Raw genomic sequence first — 27267 nt, forward strand, 5'->3', positions numbered from 1 at the left:
TTGTCCTTCAGACTTTTCCATGAGCATTAACAGTTATAGCTTGTTTCCCATGTAATCTGAATTTCCTCCTCCTGGCTGGGCAGAGCAGACTGTGGGCATGGCACGGTGAGGTTGCCAGGCGTTCAGGGTAACTATGTGCCCCCGGAGCTGCGAGGGCTCTGTGTGACCCCCTGACATCAAAGGCCTGGGTGGGTTCAGGGGGTGGGGACGGCTTTCTATTCATGGTCACATCAAGCAGGATTCCCTCTCTGTGGGATACCTCTGGAGGCGTGCCAGACATTCCCATACACTACACAGTCAGTTCACACACACACACACACACACACACACACACACACACTCACTGTCCAGTTGAATACACAGCACTCTCCCTCGGTTTCTGTCTCCTCCCCCTGTGTGTTTCAGTCACACTCACATTGTCTACATATAAGCAGCAGAAAGAGCACACACACACACACACACACACACACACACACTTGTCTGGCCAGAAAGACGTACAGCACATCCCTGTAGGCACGTATCACTTCCACGCCACTGGAGTGATAACATGTGTTTATTAACAGGAGCCAGTGAGTGTGACAAGCTGAAGTCATAACAAACGGGTCCAGGTGTCAGAGGATCTGGTTGTAACTGCTGCCTGTATGAACTCCAGAGGACTCATGAACCCGCTGAAGGTGTGTCACACATGAAAAAAATGCTTCTTGTTTATCTTTTGCGCTGGTTTCAACACAATCGTCGTTTTGAAAAGTCGATGTTTGGCTTTGCCACGCAGCAGGGTTTTTTTGGGGGTTTTTTCTTGTCACAGGCTGTTCTGAAAACCTTTTTCCACACTGCAATTAAATGTAATTTTCAGCCATCGAGATAAGAATGTCTACCAAAACGAATCAACAAAGTATATAGCAAGAAAATGAGAACATGAAAGTGAAATTACACAAAATGAGCCTGCCTTTTTTTCCCTGTAATTTCAAGGGGGCTGGAATCAGGGAACAAAAAAAAGTATATTTTCTTTGTCCCTTTTTGGTCCTCTCACATGCTTGATTTTCCCCTTTTACAAATAGAGCGATTGTTTTGCATGGAGCTTTCCACCTTCATCTCCACTTGCTGCAAATTACTTGATTGCTGCTTTTTTTTTCCAAAGCAAGCTCAGGTGGAATTAGCGCTGCTCTCAGTCAGTGTTTTGACTTCCTCTGGCAAGCCTCGGGCTAGAGAGAAGACAGGAGGGGACTCCTGGGTGTTGAAGTGTTAAACTTCTGAAAACAGGGAGGAAGCACACCTATCTTTCTTTTTCCTCTCAAGTAATGTCTCGATGGCCCTGATGCCTTTTACACAAAAACTCAGCTGACGCCTGCAGCTACACAGGGTTCAGGTTCCACACCCCACCGCCTCCGCTACCCCGACAAGTCCGGTAATGAGCGTGCGCGTGTGCGTGCGTACAGCCCATCTCAGGTGAGGAGAATGAGTGTGGCCCAGGGCTTCGAGGAGCGGCGTGGATCCCCCTCAATCCACCACGTCACGCTGGGCTGCTGAAATGAGCAGCCGCACGGATGGGCCTGAGCAAATCACAAACAATACACAGCGCTACAAGACAGCAGAGACACACTGCTGGAGATGGTTAATCCTTCAGACAGAGATCTGAGGTAGAACAACAGAAAAAAAAAAGGGGAGGGGGGGCGGGAGGAAAAGGAGGGAGGGAGAGCTGAGACACAGAGGGGGGAGAACAGGAGCATCAGGTACAAGACACAAAAATATATGTTTCCTTCTCAGCACTGAAAATCTCCTTTTCAGAGTGAAATCCATCACGCTTTCCTAATACATACTTCTTGTAGAGGAGGGGAAGGAAAGAAAATCTGGACAGAAGAAAGGCAAGTGCTGGTGGGAAAGTGAAAAGACACAGCCTACTTTATTCTAGCCATTTCATCCATCTTGTTGGACTAATAAAATGTCAAGTGGAGTTCCTTGATATTTAATCATGAAGGGGCTGAGAGTGTGGTGGTGCCAAGCTCAGGCTTGCTGAAGCTTTGGGAGGCTTAAACACAGACCTGTGTAAATTTTGGATATACCCAAAGGAGGATGTTTCACAAACCTGCTACATAAGTGACACCAAACTGAAATGAATGGGAGGGAATTCCTAATAAACCTGCTTTGGGAAACACTTGTTTTTTGTCTTGCTTTGCCTCTAGGAACAAGTTCCCCAGCCTTATTTAATCTCTTTAAATAAACTTTCATTGTAGTAAAATCTCTCACACAGAGATGTCAAAAAGTGATGGACATGCAATAAAAACCTGGCTTGCATTCTTAAAAGTGCGGTCACCCTGCAGCTGCGTGCATGACTGCGCATATTTGTGCAGCTCCTGCCGGACGCTCGTAGGAGGAAAATAAACTTCACAAGCTGACCCTCACTCTCAAAAAAAAAGAAGTATCATGGGAGACAGGAGTAGTGAAGGCTTTCTTTTTTGGCTCATTCCAAACTCCAAACGATATTATTAGATGAAACAATTCCGTCTGTAATGGACACCACATCTGATAAGGAAGATAACGAAGGGCTGAGAGAAAAGAATCGCTTTATGTGATATGAATTAATTTTCATTGGTGAGGAGGCTGTAAAATCTTCTGTGATTTAGAAGATAAACAAATAGAAGAAAGGGAGGAGAGGAGGTGCAGAAGCTGTAAGGGAGGCAATGAACTCATTTCCTCTTGCATTAAAACTGTAAAAGTCTTTAGCAGAACTTAAGCTGGACTAAAGGCATTTCAAACATGTGGTAATATTTCACATTGTTGCATTTAGGTTTCGTAAATCATGTATTGAAGGCTTGACGAGGAAAGATGGAAGCGGAGGAGAGAGAGAGGGAGAGGAAAGGAAGGGAGGGACAGAGGGAGGATGGAAAATGAGGAGAGTTGGAGAGGATTTATGGCCCTGTTCCCCTGGTCTCGTTACTTGCTGTAACTGGCCCCCAGAGTGGGATCGCAGGGTCTGCAGCCCACAGCCCAGAGATCAGAGTAATGGAAATTCCACATTTCTACACTGCTACAGCATGACGTCTGAGGGGCACAGGCTCCGTCAAAAGAAGCTGAAAACTGACTCGCAATTTCTTAAAGAGTCTAGAACGAAAATTGATTATTGTGCATGAATATTTCCTTCCTAAAACCAGCACGTCCTCCGATGGCAGGAAGGTATATTTAAGTGACAGCCTCGTTTCTTAAAACTGCTACTATTTGTGAAGCAGACGTCAGGACAGCGGCTGCCTGAGGTTGTGGAGACGATGTGAGGCGGCGTGCTGCCAGCCAGCGCTGGCTAATATCTTGACAGTCACTGCTGTTCTCTAATAGCTCCCCGCCAATGAGAGGAGGGTCTTTTACGAAACCAATTAAGAACCGGCACGGCTCATAAAAGTGACAGTCAGCCACACCCATCGAGTAAGTTACCACCAAAGCCACTAAAGGCTGTAAGATTTTACTTATGTGCTCTTTATGAACGTAATACGGCTTGTCTGGTGTTGCTGTCCATGATCCTTAGCGCTCGATTAATTAATTAGTCAATTGACATGACATTAATTAGCAGCTATTTTAATAATCAATTAATCGTTTCAGTCCTTTTTCAAGCTAAAATGCCTAATTTGAGGATTTACTGCTTTTATTATATATATGTCTGTAAACTGGGTTTTTGGACTGCTTGTTAGACAAAATAATAAATTCATTCCTCAGCTTGGGCTCTAGGAAATTGCGATGGGCAGTTTTCACAATGCACAAAACGATCAATCAAGAAAGTAATAGGCAGATAAAATAATAGTGAAAATAATCTTCTGTTGTAGACCTATTTATATATTTTCCTTTTTGCAAACAAAACATTATTAAATGTCTAAGATGAAAAATGGACCCTGAACTGTAAGAGGGCGATTAGTAAACGTCATTTAAATTAATATGTATTTCAAAGTAATTTTGCTTGCTTCATATTTAAGGGGGAAATAAAAGGTGAAGAACTGCAAACAATAAAAAAGAAAAGAAACGGCACTGAAATAAATAAACTGACGCTCAAACACTGACGAGGAAATATTTCAAACATGTGTGTGTGTGTGTGTGTGTGTGTGTGTGTAAGCATGGATGCACAAGCACACACACACACACACACACACACACACACACACACACACACACATTAGCGCAGAGCTGTTGGCACCTGCCTGTTATCTCTTCCCCTCAGACCTGGTTTTCCATTGTGCTCCATGGGAGAGCTACAAATTGAGATCTCAAACATGAAGAGGGGGGCAAATGACTTGTGTATAGAAAATCAAATCCACTAATGTGTTACATGTGCAAATTCACAGGCCTTGTATTAGAGATTAATGTACTCCCCTTTTATCGAAATGTACCTTTTTCAAAGATATTTATAATGGACCCTAAAATTAAATTCACCCAAGGACTAACACAGGAGACATCACAATGAACAGGAAATATTTGTTAATCAGACAGGATTTGATTTGCATGAATCAAAGTGTTATGTAAGGAATCATTGGTAGATTAGAAATACAGTGAATTCTTTTCTTTAGTTGAGATTACTATTTGCTGTTAAAACGAGCTAAAATAGTCATAAATCATTTAGCAGAGAGCAACAAAAAAAAAGTATTAAAAATGATATTTAATAACTAGGGACAAATACAAACATACAGACAGCAGCAGGAGCAGCCTCAGTGTAGGTAATCCTAGCCTGGCAAGTAGGGTTTTGGAACATGTCTTAACAGATCTCCACGGGTAATGACTCAACCCTAAAACCTTTACAGGCCTTGTCAAATATCTGCTGTGCCAAACTCTAACCCTTTTTTTTCTTCCCGTCAACCTGCTGGATCCATCATTCTCAAAATACACAGGTGCCTTCAAAATATCATGGTCCTGTGCGCAGGCTGAATAGAAAAAGAGAGTACACTGCCCATTTAGGGTTCTGAAACTGGTGTATTACAAAAAAATAGATATACTGTAACTTCAATCTGCCCACATTTCTGCTTAGGCATTTATCTCCTTTCTCTCTAAATCCTGAAATTGCCTCAGCAAAAAAAAAGGGGGGAGAGATACTTTGCCCTCTTCGCACATTTTCACAGAGTAGTGCACAACTTTCTTTCTTCCCCTTTTTTTTTTTTTCTCCAGTGAAAAATTGAAGAGGCTTTATGTCAAATACGGCTAAAGCCAGCCTCTCCATATCAAACAACGCAGCGCGAAAATTACTGTGGCGATGATAAGGCTGCCAGATAGAGTGGGAGAGGAGAGCGAGAGGGGGAAAAAACTGAAAGGAAGTGACTCTACTCAATTATACTGCAAAATTGGTATGACTGAATATTTTTCATTCAGGTGACTGATAGTATCAGTGAAACTGCAATGCAGATAAATAAAGGAGCCTTCTGTCAAGAATAAACACCATTAATCATGAAGCCAGCTACTGCGTGACCGCCTGTCCCCCCGACTTACTCCATAGAGAAAGTATTAGAGAGGGGGGGGGGGGCGGGGTGAGAGATGGGGGAGGGTGGGTGGAGGGAAACCAGTGACTGCACCAGAGAGGGGTGACCTATGAAGTCACACAGAATGGGTTTTGGACAGTTGGAGAGGAGGATGAAAAAGTGGCCTTCGCCTCTCTGCCCTGCTTTCCGGTGACAGCAGCCATATCTGGACAGAAATTATCAGATGAGATTATGAAATAATCATTAATTCTTAACGTAATTTATGGCTCCACTTCGCATTCTGTTTTGGTCTAGACGATATTCAAATGTGAATATTAATAGAAAATTGTCAAGCGGGCTATGATTTTTATTCTTTTTTAAACTACAGAGAATCTGAGAAAGTGTTGTCACATTACAAAAAATATATAGTTACAAATTCCAGCTACTGTGTCACATGTTGGACTAAAAATGCAGACAAAATTTGTAAAAAAAAATAATAAAAATGTGTTGAAGTTTGGCCTGAAACTGAAATACCAGCTATCAAATGAGGCCTTGACACAGCAAAGTCAGATCACACCATAAATAGCCACTGATGAAGAAAAAAAACCTTTTCCCTCCATCTCATATAAAGGCTACACTAGGCCCTTTTGTCTTTCTATTGTTTTGCAATATGTGTATGTGTCTGTACTGTGTGTGTGTGTGTGTGTATTGCAATGCTCTGCCTCGTCCCATCTGGAAGGAGGTGTTGAGATAAGACCGTGGTCTTTATGCTAAGCAACACGCCGCTCCTCTATGCCCAGATTGGGCGCTCTGACAACAGTTTATGTAAATAACAAAACAACACTGCACACATCTTAAAAAAAAGGAAAGAAAAAAAAATCATCTCTCCGCCAAAGGCAGAGGACAGCGAGGGGGAAGCGAGTGAGACTCGGTGCACACAAACTGTGAAATTGGTGAGAATCTCGGGTGCCTACAGAAAATACAACTGGAATTCAGAGGTTAACAAGGTGATTCACTCGTTTTTTTGCAATCTTTACATACAATAACGCTTCTGAAGCAGCAGCTCATGCAGTCCAATTCAATTAACTCCTTCCTGGTTCATCATTTCAGAGCTGAGGTTGTGCTGCGATGACAGAGACGCGCCACAGCTCTCCCCTGGCACCTCCAGAAAAACCCTCCAGTCAGGCCGGGCCCGCAGCTGAACAAACACACTCCTGAATGAAATAACCACACAGGCTGGGAACACGGAAACACACCCTCACAGCCGCCACCTGCACTCTACCTCCACACTGACAGAAAATACAGCCCATGACTTTATTCATGAGTCACACTGAGAAGTTTCCTTTTCTTTAAAAATCAAACTTTTGTTGGCATCTCAGAGCTTCAGATTGTTGCCCTTTCTAAATCCATTAAAACATCCTCAAAGCTGTTAAACGGCTGAAAGAAAATATACAATATATGAACTAATTTGTTTTGGTATATAGAAAACATACACTTGATTATATATTATATATGTTTTACTTTACTAAGTAATTTGAAAGTGCTCAGGTGCTTCAACAGAACCATTTAATATTGTATATAAAGCACACATTTCATCACAAATCCACAATCAAACTGAAAAAAAACCTCCCAACAAGTCAAAGCTCAGGTCATTCTTTACAACTTCACAAACTCCTAAATGGACTCTATAGTTTTGACTAATTATTTCCTAAATCCACATACGGTAACTGCGCAAAAGGTTGTGAGTGAATTGCTTATCCCATAAGAATGTTTTGTTGTTTTAGTGGCCCCCATTCACAGCACGAGGGCCCGCGACTCCAGAGTAAACTCCGGTGCTGATAATTGACTTGTGACGAATACCTCTATTTGTTCTGAGCGGTCTCCTGGTGACAGGGAGCCGGCGCTGAGCCGCATGAGAGGGCTGTTTTGTTTTGCTGTGTACCGTGGTCAGGCAATAAAGCTGGTATGAAAGGAGCGGTCTCTTCTCTTGGCCCCTGCCTCCCCCCCAAACTCCCATTAAGCCAGTCCCGCACAATGGTGGTGGCAGAGGGGACCAGAGCTCCCATGGAGAGCCTGCTCTTCACCGATCAATGTGTTTATTTAAGCAGGAAGCATCTTCTCTGGAGCAGGAGGGGCTCTTTGTCTTTTTTGGTGAGGCTGGAGGTCAGCTGTTTCCAGACCAGATACATGTAGAAGACAGGACAGAAAATACTTTCGCTGGTCCTGGATCAGCACAGGTCTGGCAGAAGTTGAGTTGTAAACTAAGACGACCTTTTTTGTTAGTTGGCATTGGTTTCATTTCAAACTTGGGCTCTTGAAACTCTTGCAAAGTGCCGTTCTTTCATGTTAATATATGAGTTCCTCAGTAAAGCAAGCAACCACAAAAAGGGACCCCCACCCCCCTTATGACCCTGGGGCTTTAATATTGAATGGCACATTGGTACCTTCCCCACAAGAATTCATAAACTAAACGATTAGCCTCTGTCTGTAATTGCGCTCTCCCTTGCCTAATAGGGGAGGTGAGGTAAAGAGGGAAAAAAAACAAAGGACAGTTAATTTGTGATTTCCTCTGCTCATTTGAAGGCAAATTAAGTGTCAAACAGCTAATACGGAGCATATTTCATTTTATGAGCTTTTAATTTAATTCTACCGCCTCATAACGCTGGAGCCCGTTAGCTGCGCTGCTAACACCCGCTCCTCGTCTGAAAACGGGGGCCATAAATAAACATGTTTCAATTAGGCCCTTCACAGTAATAGGATATGATTCTGTTCATTTGCCACGAATGGATGGTGGATGTGTCATTGTGGCAGAGAGGAAACAAGCTGCTGGGGCGTTCGCAGTGTTTTTCTCCGGCCACGGATGCCCAGTGGTGACTGGTTTTTGTGCGTGGCGGGGGAAGCTGGCTGGATTGATGGAACTGCCGCAGGGCCAACCCAACTGTAATTACAGGCCGTAATGAGAGGCTGCATGGGGAAGTACTGCAATAATAGTCCCTGTGTACTTAGGCATATCTTTGAGAGGGCTAATAACGATTAATTCTGCTCACCGAGGAGAACTTGTCTTAAAACAATTCAATATTTCTCCATAAGCCGCCTCTTTCCATTTCCCTGAAGCGACAGCTATACGTTGACTGCCTCTATTTGCTCAGGCTAGCTACAAGCAACATTACTGTGTAGAATGCATCACTTTTAAATCCTCAGAGAGGTTTACTTTTTTGCCCGTAGTTGTGCGGTCGTAAAGTTTGGCCACGGCTAAAACTTGCACAAAGCCAAACCTGGAAGTGCAATTAACTCTAATTTACAATCAGGTGGTTAGACCCAGCTGCAATACCGCAACTGATGAGCGCTTCTTCTCACTGAGGGATTCAGCGCTGCTTTTTTAATCAAGAAGGCAATATTGTTGCTTCCCTGTGCAAAGACTCAAAAGCAGTTGAGATCATTTCTACATGAAACCCACGTAAGTTCAGAGATAACGTGCATGACAGTGAGTTCACAGGCTTGATTTAAATACGGCTGGCCGCTAAACAGCTGTCTTATAATAATGACAAATAGTTTCCCTCAGCATAGTGTGTCATATTAAACAGCTCTGTGCTTAATGGCTTGGATAAATAGGCCATAAGTAGCACGGCCGTGTCTCCGGTGACAGCAAACCAAGCGCACAGATAACTCCTGTCCGGACAGAGTGACTGAAGACACCAGCGCCACGTAACTTCTCCCCCTTAATTCAATTCCCTGGCTCCGTGTTGTCCCTCCACTCCCTCCTCGTTTCTTTCCTCCCCCTCCCTAACCTGTGCCCCAGATCGTACCAAAGCACTCCTGACGGATAACAAGCCAGGCTGTTTGTTCGAGCCTATGTTGCCGGCGCGTGTTCGCCCCATTATCTCCGCATAAGCTAAATGCTAAATTATATTTGCCATTTTGTTTGCAGTGACACGGGGCATCAATCACCTCCCTTTTTTTATTTCCTCGCCTCTCTCCCCCCTTTTTTCCTCTGCTGCAGCCCCTGAGCAGGAGATGAGGGGTTGAGAGGTAGGGTGGGCCGGAGGTGGGGAGGCAGGGGGGGGGACATAAAAAATTCATTACGCTTAGTGGCACATCAGCAAGGGAGAGATATGACTCCTGAGGAGGAGAAGGGGGGAGTTGATAATGATGAAGAATATCAAACATAATGCGGCCCAAGTAGCTGCCCCATCCAATTTGTCCTCGTCGCGCCGTGATCGCTTCCTTCGTGTCTGAGGGTAAGAAAACAAGCGCCGCAAGGACAATGAAGCATCTCCTTGTGGTGTTCACTGTTTAGACGCGAAGAATACAAATGATGGAGGGAGTAAAAGAGACAGAAAGAGTAAAAGACGGTGTCCAAAAAGTGATTAGAGGAAAAAAGAAAGAGTAATTTCTGCATGAGTGTATGTGAGTGAGCTGAGGGAATGCTTTGAAGTTCTCTGCTGACCGGGCCAGCGCCGTCACAAGCACTCCAGGGAAATACGAGACTACTGTAATAAGAGTTCCCCTGCTTATAAATACTCACCACTCGCTCTTACAAGGCATGACGCCATGTTTTTACCTTACTTCATAAATAATAGCCTGTTCGTGCATGTGATTGGATGAGGCGGGGCGGTTAGTTGTATACAGTTCGTGTGTCAGGAGCCCATCTGTGTCTGTCAGAGATGGGTAGATGTCAGCGGAGGCATTGCTTCCTTCTCTTGACAAGGCTTGATCACTGCTCTTATGAGAATCGCACGCTCCCAGGCTCCCCCTCACCCTGCTCTCATTTCCATGTCTCTGACACATGTTCATTTGCGTGTCTCTGACATGCGGATCATGTTGCGCACATACAGGGCCGTGGCCTTTGATCCTGAATGGCAAAGAGAGGCACCCAGCACCCACGAGGAGGATGCTCCACGCCCCCACAGGCGGAAGGAAGTTTAGGAGCTTGATTTTTATCGCCATTAGGAGCAGGGGGGGGGGGGTGATGTGTGTGATGCAGCTGAATTAAATATGGTCTCAGGTATGATCAGCAGTATTTTTGGTTGAGTGTGTGTGTGTGTGCGACCAGTGTGTGAGACTTACACGTGAAGAGGCGGCACAGGGGAAGGCTCGTAGATGTAACGTCCCTGGGCATGTCTGTCGTCGATTGGCACGGGGGGATGGAAGGTAGGGAAGAACTGTGGCGCAGCTGTATAGAATAACAGGGAGAGAAAGGGAAAAGAAATATAAGACGTGTTTTTTTTCTTTACACTTTGCAAGACTCCTGGTTCCTATAAAACAAATTATTGTCATGTGAATTCATTCCCTCCTCGGCTAATCTAAATAGCAGCTATAATGAAAGGCAGTGGTTGATGGCTATCTTTCAGCAGACCCACCCAAATTAGACCTCATTAAATCCACTGAACTAAAAGCTGCACTGCTCCAAAATGTTCACTGAGGAAGTCTTTGTAAATGTCTCAAGGCTGATAGAACTCAAAATAAACAGCGATAAATAACCGTAAGAAAAGACGCCAAATGGCACGTTTCTCACCGTACCAAGCATAATATGGTTTTGTACAAAGGATAACGTTTAAGTACAACCAATGAAATGTACAAAACGAGAACAAAAACATCCTTTTCCGTTTCGCTGTTTTGTCACAACTGCCAGAGAGAATCGAGAGCCCCCGCCCCCCCAGATAAAACATTAAAACATTTGCATAATATGAGCTTCCAAGCCTTTCTCTATTTTTACCCCTGAAATTGAAACTGTTGTGCTGCCACCAGGCTGGATTCACATACGTAACCTTAACTGCGCTCCGCACCATAATCTTTAAAACTAAAGAGCTGGAATTTTGTGTCGCAACTGCGCATCCATTGTCGGGCAAGTTGCAACGGGCAAACCATGAGTGGGAATTTTGCTCAAATGCTGGCTACCTGAGGGTCGAGTTGTGAAACTGAAATGGGTTAAAACTTGCACAGAAAGACAGGAACAGCAAATGACTAACACACACAAGGAAACTTTACTGGGTCCACACAACAACAGATTAATCACTTCTTCATTCACATGCTTTATGAACACGTCTCATTGCCAGAACACATGTCACTTTATTGCCTGTTACTGAGACCATTGCCAAGTTGCTTATCACCACCCTGAGGCAAAGCATGTGTCAACATCTGCATACCTTAACGCAGCAAGTCTCTGAGGCTGCTAGCTATGTGTTTTTTTTTTGCTTGTAAACATTTAGAAGCGTGTGCCAAGAGGGCAGATGGCCAAACGGTGGGGTGCCCGACAGCTCTACAAGTGTTGGTCCATGCCAAACGCAGCTGCAGCTATGGGCAACGCAGCAGGTGTTGATCCCCGAGCACCTCTCAGGTCTGCTTACCTCATCACTCATTCACTCATTGGGATGATCGCTGCCAGCTTGGGCCAGCACAGCCACAATTAAGAGGGGATCAGTTTGGTGTTGTTTGCAATCCTACAGCATTAGGATGCAAGTCTTAAAGAGGTACTTCAGGGATTTAGTATTGCACTTCCATAAAGTCTGGAGACGTGCAAGAGACAGATTAAAACTGAATTGTCAAATTTGAACCAGCACAAGCTTGGATATCCTGACTTTTCGTCCCTAATATGGATCCCCAAGTTCATACCGAGATATAACGTGATGTAACGTCAGACTTTGGAGAGCTCTCTCCAGAGCCAAAGACAACATTATACAGCTGTTTTCACATGCTATATAGCACTCCCTGCGACAACAAAAATCGATTTCGACATGTTAAATTGGCGGAGTGCCCCATTTAGTCCAAAACACATCGTGCATAAAAACAGCAACGCCTATTAGGGTTGGTTAATGTGCTCAAAGAGTAAAAAGAAAACTTTGGCGAACTTCTAGAAACGGGGTTTCATCCTGTTTTCGCAATAGCAGAGATAAGTGGTAAAAGCCTCCTCCATGCAGCTCTGGCAAGTATCTGACCACTCCGTCTCTGTCTGTTTGATAGTTTCCTCCTGATGACTCAGTTTTGGCTTGGCGCACCTCGGCTGATTCCAGAGCTGCTGAGGGAGGGAGGGATGAGGGGATGCTGGGATGGGCTTGTGGTAGACAAGGGCAGAATCTGCTTTGTTTACTCTCCACAGATACACTCCGAGGCTGTCGGCCCTTGGCTGTCAGAGTCGGAAATGAACCTTCAGGTTTAATGGGGTCTGTGCGATGTTTTCTAGCTCGATGGGAGTAAAAGCTTCATGTTTTCTAATCTTACTGATCCCTGCCCACATTTGCAGGAACTTTATACTGACCTCTGTCCTGTTGGGCAACAGGGGATGACTGTAGAGATTACAAACTGTGAAATAATTTTCAAGACCCCACCCCTTCACCCCTGCAACACACACCTACATTCCCACATCCGCCACTCCTCATTGAATTACCCAGATCCCAAAAATGTTTACGTCTCTGGAGCTCCTCTCTCAGCACAGTGTCTGTGTCTCGACTGGACCCTTTTCTCTTTCTCCTTCATCACTCTCTCCCTCCCCCCTCTCGCTGTGGCCCACGACTTTGCCGCATGGCAAACTGTTCCGCCGAGGTTTATTTAAATCCATCTCAGAAGTTTACTTTACCGTGGCCCTATCTAAATAGAGCCTGCCACCTCTTTTACGCCAGCGCAGCTCTCCATTAGCAAGGCAAACAACCCTGTGTCACTGGGGGGAATGTATACAGTCGCAAAGAACAGAGGGCGAAGGAGAGAGGGGGGGGAGACTCCATCCTGCAATCCATCTCCAGTGTTTCCTGTAGGGACTCCTTACTGTTTACACGCAGACTAAATTGCCCCTGCTCTTCTGGATATTCAGGGGTATTCTCGTCCTCTAATACAGAATACAGCTGGAAGGCACATAGGAAGGCAACACAGGCGTCACAATTTTTTACCTTCCCACTGCGGCCACACACCACAGCCGCTCCAGCATTCCTACAGAAAGTGTAATCACGACTGTTTTGTCCTGGTTGCATATGGTGAGCCACCGCTGGCAAAGTGAGAGGGATTAAAGAAGTCATCTCAACCAATCAAACGCTGGAAGTCAGGAACACTAGATATCATAGTTTGCAAACTTTTTGTAGAATGAGAGATCTTTTTTTATAGCTCTACCAATTCATCAGCTCTTCAGAACTGTTCTCCAACATTTTAATGACCCCGGTGCAACTTTTCATAGTAGCAGTATTAATTTTTGGTTTAAATTTTTCCCTTTTTTTTTATTCTTTTAGGAGAAGGGATAGAAGTCATTAAGACACGATTACAAATGAGTCTTAATGAAAGGGCAATTAGAGGCAAACTTTGACCAGGCTCATTAATTCTAATTCAACACAAACACACCGTGCTCAGGACCAAAAGCCAGCTTCCCCTTCATTAAAGAGAGGATGGTAATTGCCTTGTCCTTTATTGGACACTTGAATAATTTCAAAAGAAGGGGGAGGACAAGGGGAGGATAAAGCCTAAAGCACATCATTTGCAATATTCTTATTGGTTAATCTCCTTTCATGATGGAAGTTTTACCACAAAGGATCTTCACTGTGCTTTGGAACGTGTGTGATGTGATACTTTGGGACAATTTGAGCTGTCACTCACAATTATGATTTGAGTTTTGATAATACACAAACAATTTCTTTTCTTTCTCTTTTGTTGTCAACTCAGCATTGTGAGTTTATTGTCTTGACTGCTAAACCTGGGCTCCTCCTCTCCTCTGGTGAGGGTTCACTGACTCTGCTCTAACAGAGTGTCACCCGCAGGCGAGGACGAAACACTCCTCCATAAACACTGCACTTCTCATCGACGCTCTGCTGCGAGAGCACAAAGAGCCAGTGACAGATTGTCATAAGCGACTAAGGCGGAGTGAGAAAAGGGCTGCTGGGGCCTGCTCCAGAGGTTTGTGAATTGCTAATGTGGAACATATGAAGCCTGTGCCGGGGCTGTGACTGCCAGATTTCATTATGCCACCTCTCTCCCCGCTCATGATCTCACTGTTCAGGCACGCTCGTCTGCAGCGAGGCCCGCACTTACACCATAACTCTGCAACACTTCGCACAGTGTGTGAAAGACGCTCAACTTTGTCTGTTTGCGTATTTGCAAGCGCTTGTGTGTGCAACTTGTGTCGCTCCGTTCTGGGAGTGAATACAACATGTACATAACGTTACGGTACAATGCAGTTTGTTACTGGTGTTTTTCACCTACTCCTGGAGATGTCACCTTGAGAAGTGGTCTCCAACTATTAACATAACTAACATAATGACCCCTTCAAATTGACAACAGCACACTTTTGCAAATGTCCATGAGTTGTGAGCAGATCCACCAAAAAGTGATTTTTCCTTCTCATATTGTTGTTGCTCAAGAGTTTTCAACTGGATACAGTGTTTTGTACCACATTTAAACAATCATAGAAAGAGAAATCAATTAATTCATCATCTTAAAACAAAATGAAATGAAATACACACTGAAAATAACTCCTCCAATGTGCAACACTTCAGCTTGAGAGTATCTGAGGTAATGTTCCTTTTAGTAAATCAAGATATGACACATCAGCTAACAGGCATAACTGAGTATTTATTATGTGCCTGAACTCTACAACATGATGTGCTTAACTCTTAAAACTGTTTTCCTAAACAAATGTGATACTAAGCATCCCTCCCTACAAATATCTGTCTGGCAAGAGAGGGAGAAGCCCCATGCAGACTATCAGCAGAAGTAGTTGGCTCTGTTGTGAGGGCGAATTCTCCCTCTGATCAGTCCCTTCACACCACGTCCTTCATCATGTTTGCTTACACTGAGACCTCAAGCTGTTTGGACATGTAAATAACACTTTTGGAGACTGTTTAGCTAAGCTCAATGGGAGTTGCTGTTGACTTTTGGAGCGCTTTGCTTAATTATGGGTCCCAGATTGTTTCAGGTCTAATGGCCTAATTACCGCTGTATAAATTAGCCTAATGTTCTTGCTGTGCAGAGCTTTCTATACTGTATGCGATGCTCGGGCACTAGAACAGAGAAAAGCCTTTATTCAGCAAAGAGCAGTAGTAAGAAGGAGGGAGAAGAAAGCAAGCAGAGAGGTTAAATAACAGAAGAATGTTAAGTTTTGCCTTGCCAATCTCTCTGCCATTCATCATATACGCAAGGCTGGCAGATCACACTCACCCTTCCTCTGTAAATCAATAGATTTTTTTTCTCTCTTCCGCTGTGTTCTCCTCTGTTTTTGCTTTCCCTGTCTGTCTTGCTCAACTGCTCTCACACCCTTACAACACAAACAGTCTTTCTGTGGGTAAACGTAATTAACATGGTGGAGAAGAAAAACAGAACAGAGAGGAGAAAGTGAGCGGGAAAAAAAGAGAAACGTCAGCTATGCGCGATAACACGCTCACTGTGCAAGTATACATTCCATCGCTACTCGCTGTCAGAAGTAATTTGTTTGTCTAGACTGAACAAGTCGGTTAATGCCTATCCTTTCTCTTCATGATTGTACAAGTCTATGCATATTTGCTCTGGGATTTAAGGTTCAAGCAGGTTATCTGCCAATATTTACAAAGTTACGTACAGGATCATTTTTCATTCAACCGAGGGTCCACTGCGCTCATACATGATCCACGTCACATGCACCGATTCCCTGCCAAACTTTATCTAAAAGTTCAAAGTTTTACAGATGAGTATCCCCTGAGAAATAAGTATCCATTTGCAGGACATATATCTGAAATAATATACAGTAAGAAACCGTGATTCTAGCAACCAGGAGTCAGGAACCAGAAGGATGAAGATCAAGATCTAGGCTGCGCTCCAAGCAGCTTGCAGTTACCTCTTCGACCCCCTCCCGTCTCCATAAGTCACACAAATATCTTAATGGAACTCCAGCATCTGCAAGACATTTACCAAGCCGAGTCAATCTTAACAAATTGCACGCCAGCACAAGGACCCTTGCCTTGCTACAGAGTGGAGCTAAGCACGCACACTGCTCTTCCAGGGGCCCCCAGCACCATCCAACCCCAGCAATGCCCCCTTTTTCTTCCCTTCCCCGCCTCCCTTCCTCCCTGTATCCCAGTGTGGATCAGGGAGTGAAGGTTATTTCACGAGGCCTCTGTGGAGCACCAATCTATCTCCTACATTTGGAGAATTTCTCCAGATTGGGATAAGCTAGGGAGCAGAACAAAGCGCTGTGCGCTGGCCCTCCCCCCTTCACTCCAGCACCCTCTCTACCCTTCCCCACCCTCCAGCCTCCTCTCCCCCACCCAGCTGGGGAGAGATTTACACAGCAGTTTAGTAGCTGAAACACTGCGCTACACCTCTTTCCCCTTTTCTCTTTATCTCTCACATCTGTCTATCTCCTCCTCTCCAAACGACGATACCTCTCAGAGAGAAGGGAGTTGATTTAAACCTCAGGTTAACTCACCAGGACTTTGCTATATTTATTTAGCTTCAACTCCTCCTGTGTGATGTATTCAACTGAAATGCAAGGCCGCTTTAGGGTTTGATCTTTTTTGTGATCATTATTTAGGAATTGGGGTCACCAAAGAAATGAGAAAGATGTGTCTGTAGTCTGTTTTTAAATGCCTGTATCATAGAAAATGTATGATAAATTATTTGGGATTTACTGCAACATCTATATATGAGCCAAGGTCATATCAGTGACAGTGTTCATGATTGCCACAGCTGTATCAGGCTACTCTGTGACTGACTGACCCTCACCTGTCACAGCTCCTCCCTGGGCCCCTATGCAGGTGATACTGAAACTGCATGTGGCTGTGAGACAGTGACTGTGAGGCTAATATACCTGCATTATAATAACACACGGGCTGGACATTGCTTGGGGAAACTGGACAGTTCTCAATTTTGAATCATGCTGAGAGGCGACCAACCAAAGCCATTCTAATGCACTTTTGTTTTTAAAATTACATTTCCGGGTAGCCATTGTCCTCAGTTCAGTTTGTGTGCTATGAATATCAACTTTCAGAGACGTTAATCTAGGTTAAGAGTGGTAATCCATCATAGTGGCCATTTTGTCACCTTTGTTTTTATGTCAGAATAGTGTATTATCGCATGGTAATGTGGTTGAAAGACGGATCCAGTTTAAAAATTCTCCTCAGTGGTGCATTCAAGGGCAATCTGACACCCAAGATTTCAGGGAGAGCCAAAAAGTGACGCATTAATTAACTATGTTGCAGAAAAACCTTCAATGAGTGAAGAGACATGGATTTTGCAAAAAGGGTACCATGTTGTCTCTTGAAGTTGCAGTTTGAGAACCAATTCTTGGAAAATCATTGAATTCACGAAACGGTTGAGTTCATAATTGGCAACAAAATGTTCTGGATGATCTATCTCACGCAAGTTGTAAACCTCTGCAAGCTGATTTTCATCATGTGTGTTAAAATTAGTGGAAACCAGTGGCTGCCTGGAAGGTGGGCAATCAATCTAAAAACATATTGCATCCTTTGGAAAATGGTCGTGCATGAATTTAAGTTTATAAGCTTAACATTCAAAACCATAAGTGCAGCCCTTTGATATATTTTACAGTCGAGTGGTATTTCCCCCTGTAGTGTAAGTCTATTCCTCTGTTTTCCACCAAACCCATACAGACATTAGACAAAGTATGTGCACGCCTCTAAAGGTACGTGGCCATTATTTGGGCTAATAGAGAAAACTGTGTGTCACAGAGCAAAGACAAAGCCCAGTGTCACAGCAATCAGACAAATGGCTGCTGGGCTCTGCAGGGCCAGACAGGGGTCAACACCTCTGGACCAATTAGGTCTTATGAGTGCAACAACATCTGGATCTCTCTGATTCTCTCTTTTCTCCACTCTCGGTACTCTTTGCATTGCTGTCACCTTGGCCTCTCTTTCACCCTCTCTCTCACTCTTGCGTCGTCTTCCTAATTCTTTCGGTTAATCCTGCTCTCAGTCTATCTCTTTTTCTTTGACTCTCTCATTATTCAAAGCGCATCCTCCTGATCTCTCCCCTTTCCCTCCTCACAGCATCCCAAAACAAGGACAAAGTTGTAATCCATTTACTGCACCCCTGTCAACAGATTCCACCCAAATAATCCTAAAAGACTTACAACCAGGCCTAGGTACTATCAAGGGAAGGGGAGTAAAGAAGAGGCAGAATGCACAGGGGAAGGCAAGTGAGAGCCATAGAGGGAAGAGAGAGGAGAACATACAAGGGGAGCAGAGGAGTGAGGCAACAGACGGAGGGGAACTTGTGTCACAGTGATTTGAGTCTTTGTCACGCAGGTGGCGCCCAGGGGTTCCCTCAGCCTGGGCAGAGAGACAAACTGGGGCCCATGTAAACCTTAAAGAGGATTAACCCTGCCGGAGCGCTTTAATGAGACCTGAAAGTGCCGGGCACCGGAGAGCCCCACTGATTGAGCCGCGCTCGAGTCGGCTCCCAACGGTCCGCCGGCCCAGTGGCCCAGCAGCGCTGCTGCAGCCCCGTGGCCTACAGCTGCCCGCTCACACTGAGCCACATCAAAGCAGCTTGTCTGGGAGAACCCCAAGACGGGAGGAAGGGGAGGGAGGTGGGCATGAGGGAGGTGGAGAGCGTGAGTGAAGGAGAGGTGGGAGGAGGCGGGAGAGGAGGGTGCCTGGATGGAGGAATCCCTTATCTCCTCCTGAGAGGATGCTGCTCTGTGGTGCGAGATTGTCTGGAGCTGCCACCTGTCCCAGGCATCTTTAAAGGCAACACTAAAGCCTGTGATGGGCCTGACCTCCTTGAGCTCCCATTCTTTTATGTCTCTCTTCATTTTCTGCTTTGTTACTCCCCCTCCTCCTTCTTCTTCCACCTCTCTCTGGCTCTTCTCTCTTTTTCTTACCCCTCTGTCTCACTTATACCCTCAGACTCAGCCCTGACTCCCCTCCTTCTTTCTCTTTTCTCCAGTGATATCTTACATTTCACCAGGCTGCTCGAAACATTTTAATTATACTGTGTTCATCAGCCTCCTCTTCGTGTAGAACAATATATACTTGCGACCCTCCAGAGACGAGAGCAAGATACGGGTTGCTGACTGAAGGGATAAGGGCGCTTATCTTCGCCACTATGTGAGAGGAATGCAAATACAAAGAGGAGCGATGAGATTTGGATACACGGGAAACAAACATGTAGAAAAGCATGAAATAACTCTGATTCTCCCGTAGCACACAGAGGTGATTATCCTACTGGAGACTACAGGGTAACTTGAGAGAAAAAGCTCAACCTGCTAGCTGAGGAGAATCCCCCATGTGCATCTAGTCTTGTTGTTTTATAGTATAGTGCTTAATGTTATTGTTGCCAGTGGTGTTTTCTGCAGTTGATTCTCCTTTTGGTTGTACTAGATGCAGCAAATCTTCATTTTAAGCCTTCACAACATCAGCAAAGTGCTATTGTTCCTACTTGCCTCTGTGACTTGACTGATTAACCAATCTCATTTGAAAAGAAGTAAAAACACACTGACAGATGTTGTGACAATGATACCAAGAAATGCTGAGTATTCTTCTTTGAACATCTTAAGTTCTCTGGAAATTCTTCTTAATTCGTCTTAGCCCCTTCACATTTAATCTTGTCATTGTTAATAAGAACTGCCATTATTCTGAGATATTCAGTTCACACGCATCAGCTTTGTGGTAAGAGCACCACATGACCTTAAGATGGTATGAAAGTGCATTCTCGAAGCACTTCAAACTCTGCTTAACCCCCTTAAATCATCAAGCGCTACAAAGGGGCACATGCATGTGAGAATATGGCCTATCTTACAGCATGAGATGCCTCTAATAAGCTGTATAAAAGGGGATCATCTGATTATCCCTGCTGCGCTGGACCAAGGGGCCACAGCAGAGCACAGGCCCATGTTGTTCTTACTTGATGAAAGGGTGAATGGAAGGGATCCCTCTCCATTGCCTGCAGTGTGCCCCAGGCTTCTCTGTGCCGGCACACCACTAGGGGACTACACCGCGCCACCACACTCAAAAACCCAATATTGAAACAATCACAAAGACAAACACTTACCCTTGAAACAGGCACGCGCCTTCTCACCCCAGGCTCTCCTCTGTACTCCACAGTTCTTTGGGGGAGGATGTTTCCAAGCCAGCACTTGTCACGTTTAAACCAACAAGAGGCCAGAAAGTTTGTTGTTCGAGTGAAAATTCAGAAGTATTGTATTCTTTTTCCACCTATGCATGCACACACACTTAAAATCATAATTGCTCTTTCTTGCTCTTACTTTTTCAAGACGTATGGGAAGGTCCTGTGCAGTCCATATGAACTGAGAGACCAAGCACTGTAATTAACTATAGAGAGTCTGGGGCCATTGTTGTGCGGATCACGTTCAGTTTGGTGACAGCTAGCTCATTCAGTTCAGTGGTCAGCTGCATTTTGATACTGAGGCAGACAGACTGACGCCGGGGCAGCGGCTGGCGTGCTACGGCCCAGTAGACCTGAGATCAGCTCGGCACAGCAGTTTAGAGTTTAACCCCTGTGACTGGACACCCACCACCCCCACCACATCATAAAACCCCGGGGTGCATTTTACGCCATGCCTCAGTGTTCCCGCTAGCTTTCCCAGAACACCGGGCCAGTATGATCCAGGTAGCGGTCACCTTTGTCCAGGCTCAGAGAGCAGGGTTACTGTGATACATGTGAAGGAATTCTTCAGCCAAGAGATCCACACTTCCACTGCCTCTAGCTTAGCAGGCTTGGTTTCTGAGATCAGTCAAGGACAGCAAGGCTTTGGTGTAGGGATTAGACCCTGGCAGCCAGATCTGGGCTAGATTTTTTAAAGGAGCTAACCCAAAGACCATTGGGCTGATAGGCAGCCATCACAGCCTGGAGACACACTTAATGTGCCCGGTCTACTCCAATCAATGACCTACAGTATCACAGATACAGTACAGCCACAAAACTTATGTCACTTCAGCGCCAAAATACTTAAGAATTCTCTTAAGATTGGCAAATTTACTTTCCTCTGGTTGCCTTCCCTTCACTAAAACATTCTCGGGTGTTTCAGTGCAGTTTTAACATTTGCAAGAAAGCCATTGAAAGGGATGTGCTTTAAGTCCCTCCATGGATATGTTTAGTCTGGCAAAGAAGGGCAAGTGTTTAAGAAAGAGACACTCTAAAGAAGAAGATCCCCTCGGAGGAAGCAGAGATGCTTCGCCAGCAAGTGGGCTCACTGTTGCTGCAGGACCACTGACCGGCTAATCAGCGCACAATGTAAACAGATGTCGGTGCTGCGCATCCCATTCACACTTCTACACAATTAAGATCTTAAAAAAAGACTTCTCCCTCATTAATCCTCATCTCAATCCTTTCTTCTTATCCCACAGCAAAGCCCCGTGTATTAGTGTTGTGGTAAGAGGGATGTGGACTCTTATCCAGTGTTTGCCCATGAAAAGCGGCTAAGACTCAGGCATCACCACGATTAGCTAATGCTAACAATAGGGGAAATGTTTCCTTCGTGCCTCCTCTTTTCTGCGCTGAAGTGGGTGTAAAAACCAGAGTAAACACAGTCTTAGGCCACAGACGTAAGAGGAGTGGGAGATCACAACTCTGGTTGAATAGCAGAGATTTACGAAGAGCACAGACCCCTGAAGATAAACCCCTCCTTTGCTCTCTTCTCGTTGTTCAACTCCCACGCCTCCCAGAGCTTCGCCACCACGTTAACGACCCGGCGACCAGGTGTGGGGAGGCTGCAGGTGCCGTCGCATTTAGGCACATTAAGCACTGACACACACCAGCACTAAGAGTAAGAGGATTTACCTGGCTGTCTGCTGCGTGGCGTGGCAAGCAATGCAAGCACAGCACAAAGGCTTAGGGCCCCCTTTCCATCACAAACACACACACACACACACACACACACATGCACACACCTGGGATGAATTTAGGAGGTGACAAAGCCCTCATAGAGAGGGACTACCGCTGGTGGAGTGTGTGTGTGTGTGTGTGTGTGTGTGTGTGTGTAAAATGTGTGTGCTCACATGTGTATGGAACCAGAAACCAGAACAGGAGCCTGTGGCTTTTTACACCTTGCAGCGCAGGAGTGGCGACAGACGCTACAGGCTTCTGGTTCAAAGCAGCTGAGGGAGGGAGGGAGGGAGGGAGGGGAAGTGGAGGTTTTAGGGGAACCCTTTCGTTCTGCTGACCCTCAGACCGCTGGAGCTCATGGGGATTGAGCTCTGGTACTGGGTTCAATCAGACAGAATGGGACCGTCGCCTTTAGGGACACCCCATGTCCTCAACACCTGGGGCCAGGAGGAGGTGTTTTACACAGCAATGCTCTCATCTCAGATCATAAGTCTTCCTGAGCAGAGTCAGGATCAGAGAATTGAAGGAGAAACATTGATGAAAAACACTAGAAGCCATTCATGTGTTTTCTAAGTCAAAATGTGTTATTTTTCATGTTGATTTGTGTTATTTTTCTTTCGAACAGTGGTAACCAATCGGATATCAACTTTTTTTGTGTAATTATTATATATCTACAGACATTAGGGCTGCAACTAACAATTATTTGCACTTTGCATTTGCATTATCGATTATTCTGCCAACATTTCTTTCAATTGATTAATCAATTTAGTCTATAAAACAGAAAATGGTAAAACAAAAAATTAATAAAATCTATTTCAAGGTGTATTTCAATCTTCAAATTGCTTGTTTTGTCTGGCCAATAGTTCAAAACCTTAAGATATTAAATTCACAATGATATCAATAATAAATATTTCAGAAGCTACAACTGGCAAATGAATTTTTGTTTGATAAATGAACAATTATCAAATTCGCTTTGTGTTTATCGACTTATTGTTTTGGCACTAAAGACCTTTATATGCTCTGCCTCGTATGATTGCAGTCTTCCAGCCTCTTGAGTCCAAATGCACAAAGAAAGCCTCTTGAAGCTCTACGGCTCTTTTGACTTTTCCTGCTGCTTTTGAACTCTCCATTTCAGACTGTGACTTTTCCACATGACCCCAAGCCTCAGAGTGACCCCCCCCCCCTCTCTCTCCCCCACTCCTACCCCAAGGCTTCAGTGGTCTGGAACCTCCAGAGCTCCTTCACACATACCCACATACATACATAAAATGAGAAGTGGCAGTGTTGCTGAGTTAGGTCAGGATGTAATGGGCAGTAATGTTCTGCCTTCGAGGGTCCTGTCCACAGCACCCTGCCTGGTTTTAAGTAACCTTTCCCTTAAAGAGGCACGTTGGTACAAGGGGAACAGTAGCTAATGAAGTTGCTGAATAAATAGAGTTACAGTATAAGGTTGATGTCCACTGGACTTTTCATTACTGCCACTGGATTAAAATCCCTTTGTCCCACTCCGTCTGCCCCAATTCAGAGCCAATTTAACCAAACTAAACAAGCTATCACATCAAATCCTTGTCTGCAGGCTAAGTCCTGGCTACAGTGGCCGCTGAATTAACCTCCTAATCAGCCTCTTACTCCCCAATCATCTATCTCCTGTTCCCTCTTTCCACATACACACACAGCTTCACTTTCATCTACCTACTACTGTCTATCTCACCTTTTTTTTCCAAATTATCTTCAGTATCTCACTCAAGCCACAGCTCTCCCTTCACCTCAATCTCTCAGGCTTCATCTCCATTAGTCTCTCTCTCTCTCTCTCTCTCTCTCTCTCTCTCTTTCTTGCCATCGTTCTCTCACACAGTCTCTGAGTCCCACAGAGAGAGAGAGAGGCAGAGTAGGGGGTGGTGAGGTTTGACTCGGCGCTGCTTTGGGGCTTTGAAGTGTGTGTTGATGAGAGAAAGCGGAGTACTGTGTTCAGACAGGCCCCTAATGAGGGAATTAAGAAGCTACGCTGGCCGTTCCCCATACTAACTTCCCAGGCACAAAACAAGACAAGTGTGCGTGCATGTGTTCACAAATGTGTGTGTGTGTGTGTGTGTGTGTGTGTGTGTAGAGCACAAGAGAGAGGCTAATCTGTCAGACTTAATCAAGCATCTGGAAGTCCTGTCTCTCACCTACAGTAAAGAGACAAACTTGGCCTCAGCGTTTGGAGTGCTACAAACATGTCCTTGAGCTGTGCAGTTTCTTTACTTTACTAAATCTACAAGTTTCCCCACTTTAAAAATAAATAATACCAACTATTTTGTGGCTAGTGAACTTACCATAGTGTGAGTCTAGGTAGCCATTGCGGGGGTCCATAGCGAACAGAGTGCCTCTGTACGGCAGGGCATGGTCAGCCAGGTGGGGCAGGGAACCATGGAGCTCCTTCTTGAGCAGGGAGGGGCGTTCCTCTGTGGAGGTGGAGGGCTCCTCGCTTATGTTCCTGTCAGGGGCACCGGGCGTCTGGGCCTGGGAGCTGATGGCATTGCGCCTCTCGCGGTGGTAAGGCGTGCCTGTATTCTCGTCCTCTGCGAGGGTAGACAGATAGAAAGAGAGGAGGAGAATGTGACGTTAAAAACAATGAGCTGCTGATTTATTATGAGTAGATATGAGAATAAAAGTTGGGAGCAGATGTGAGAATCCCACTCCCTCCCTGGTTATGTTTCATACCCACTCTCACAGACACACAGCTGTAAACACGCGTGTTCTTACACATGGAGGAAGTCAGTTCACGTAGAAGGAGCGGGTAAAGGGCGGAGCTGGAGATCAGCTTTGTACACCTGAAATCTACTGGGCATTATGGGTGTAAATCTGCCAGGCTTTGCTTTCCACGGCGCCAGATGTGGGAGTTCAGAGGCAGACGTGAATGAGCAAATGGACACCATGAATGAAAAAATCCTAACCGCTTCATTTCGCACAGTTGAGGCAGCGTTTCCCAAAAGTCTGTTCTAAAATTCAGCTCTGTCTGTTCTTTTTATAAAGAAATGGATTCCCATGGAGGAGGCTACGCAGGCTTTTCCGCCTGCATTCCAGGCTGCCCATTAACCAGCGTCATGGGTTGTGTCAACCCCACCCTCCTTCATTCTCTTGTTTGCTCCTTCTCCCCACTCTCTCTCTCTCTCTCTCTCTCTCTCTCTCTGTTCTCAAACTAAATCTTTCTTACACTGAGAGCAAAATTAGGAGGAGTGGGGTTTCTGGAGAAAGCTTCTTGGCATGCTGGGTAAAGACGATGTATGTAAAGTTGAGTTCAAGGGCTGAGCTCTACCAGAAAGACACGACCGTTGACCCTTGGCCTGACCTGTGAATTTACATGTATAAGGGTCAGCTAGCCTCCTGACCTGGTATTAGTCTTTTTTATAGCACGATACACTATAGACTAACTCAGAAACTAACATAACATGCCACACTTATGAAGGCTAGATAAATATAGTTTGTACTTTGTGCTCTTTTGTAAGATCATTTGCACATTTGAGACCCCTTACTTTTTGCCCTGAGCCACATTTGTCAAATCAAGCTTTCATTCAGTCCGATCCATACAGTCTGGTCTAGTCTCTATTCAGGCCCTGACTCCTTTATCAGCTGCAATTAGAATTTCACCATTTAGGGTGTTGGTCATCAGTACATCCCATTGCTCTTTCTTGCGTTAATGTCGCTTACTGAGAACCTGGCAAAATGCCTTTGTGCCGGCGCCAGAGGTTCTGCAGTATTAGCAGCCTAGCCATGCAAGGCTCCCCCACTATGCAACCCAACAGCATCCAACTGCCAATTAAGAACAGAGGAGAGGGCCAGATTAAAGAGCACTACCTTAAGTACTGAAGAGGGCCGCCATAATGCTGTACCACTTCACAGAAGAAGAGAAGCGATCAGAAAGGGGGAGGTTAAGAGAGAGAAACAGAAAGAGAGAATGAGACTGAGAGAGGCAAAGAGAGAGCAGGGTAGCAACCCACGGGTCCCGCTTTTATTCCCCTCACTCTCCCACATCCATTACCAGCGTTCAGGCCAGCAGTGCATCAGCGCAGTACTGGCAGCAGATTCAAGGATTCTTAACGCGGAACTGACAGCCAGAGAGGCAAGCCACTCTCATCCGCAGGAAATGACAGTGTCAGTTATGATATAAGTATTTAATCCTATACTGCACAGCCAGTGATCTTATTAAGGGAATAATGGCATTTATACGGTTAAAGCTGGATTAATAGGTCTGCTCTTGCAAAGCGCAATATTAACATAAAGGGATTTTGGAATTGGGTTCATCTCCTGACATGGATTGAAAGAAGTCGAGACTGTAAACTATGCTTGGAGCAAGCACTGCTAAGGGTAGAGCATGTAGCTGTGTGTAGCACAGGCTTCCACTGTGTACTCTCAGCTCTCTCATATCCAGAAAATCTAACATTACATCGGGGAAAGTAAAAACTGCCTCCATATTTATGAGCTCTTTTTCTTACTTTCATGCAGATATTTGATGTTTTATAAATACATTCATCACTGGGGTCTTAGATAGTGTTGCAGTTAGGGGGCCATTGGGCACTAAAACTGGCCTAAAACATCCTCTGCCGAGCTTACAAGTAAAAAACTGCTCAACAGAGACTCAACTGCTTACTTTAGAAAAATATACTATGCATTACTATTTTTTCACTACTTTAATTTGTCTTCACTCTCTTCCCCCTTCTTTCTTGTTCTTACTTTCTTGTTTCTCCTTCTCCAGTGACCCCCACCGCTATTCAGATACGTCTCTCCCCTCCAAGGGAGGTCAAGCGACTAATAGTTCAATCACAGCAGTGTCACAGTCCCACCATCCCCCTCCAGTCACCATGGAAAGCCCACAGGGGGGTTCATCATTCTACCATATACCACCTTAAGGGGCTTCATTACTTCAGTTTATAGCACCTTAAATGGTTAAATAAACACTCAGCAGCACAAGGGTCAATTGACTCCTCGCACTGGTGGAAGAGAACCAGAGGTCTCAAGTAAGGTGTCTCTTCTGTGCTGCTTGTACCTGCTGGTGGAAACTTTTTCTATCTTTACAACATGTCAGGCACCTGTCAAAAAAAGGGTTAATGAA

At 45.0% G+C, this 27267-nt stretch overlaps 1 protein-coding gene across 1 annotated transcript in view; it reads right to left on the reverse strand.

Moving 5' to 3' along the window:
- Nucleotides 1-27267, reverse strand: part of gli3 (GLI family zinc finger 3) — an 87417-nt gene that overhangs the window by 28952 nt on the left and 31198 nt on the right. Inside the window, exons 3-4 of the mRNA XM_070927816.1 lie at nt 24491-24736; nt 10491-10596 (exon numbers count right to left, since the gene is read on the reverse strand). Coding sequence (XP_070783917.1) covers nt 10491-10596; nt 24491-24736 — 352 coding nt within the window. The remainder of the gene's footprint in view (nt 1-10490; nt 10597-24490; nt 24737-27267) is intronic.

This window comes from Enoplosus armatus, chromosome 21 (assembly GCF_043641665.1).
Source record: "Enoplosus armatus isolate fEnoArm2 chromosome 21, fEnoArm2.hap1, whole genome shotgun sequence".
Lineage (NCBI taxonomy): Eukaryota > Metazoa > Chordata > Actinopteri > Centrarchiformes > Enoplosidae > Enoplosus > Enoplosus armatus.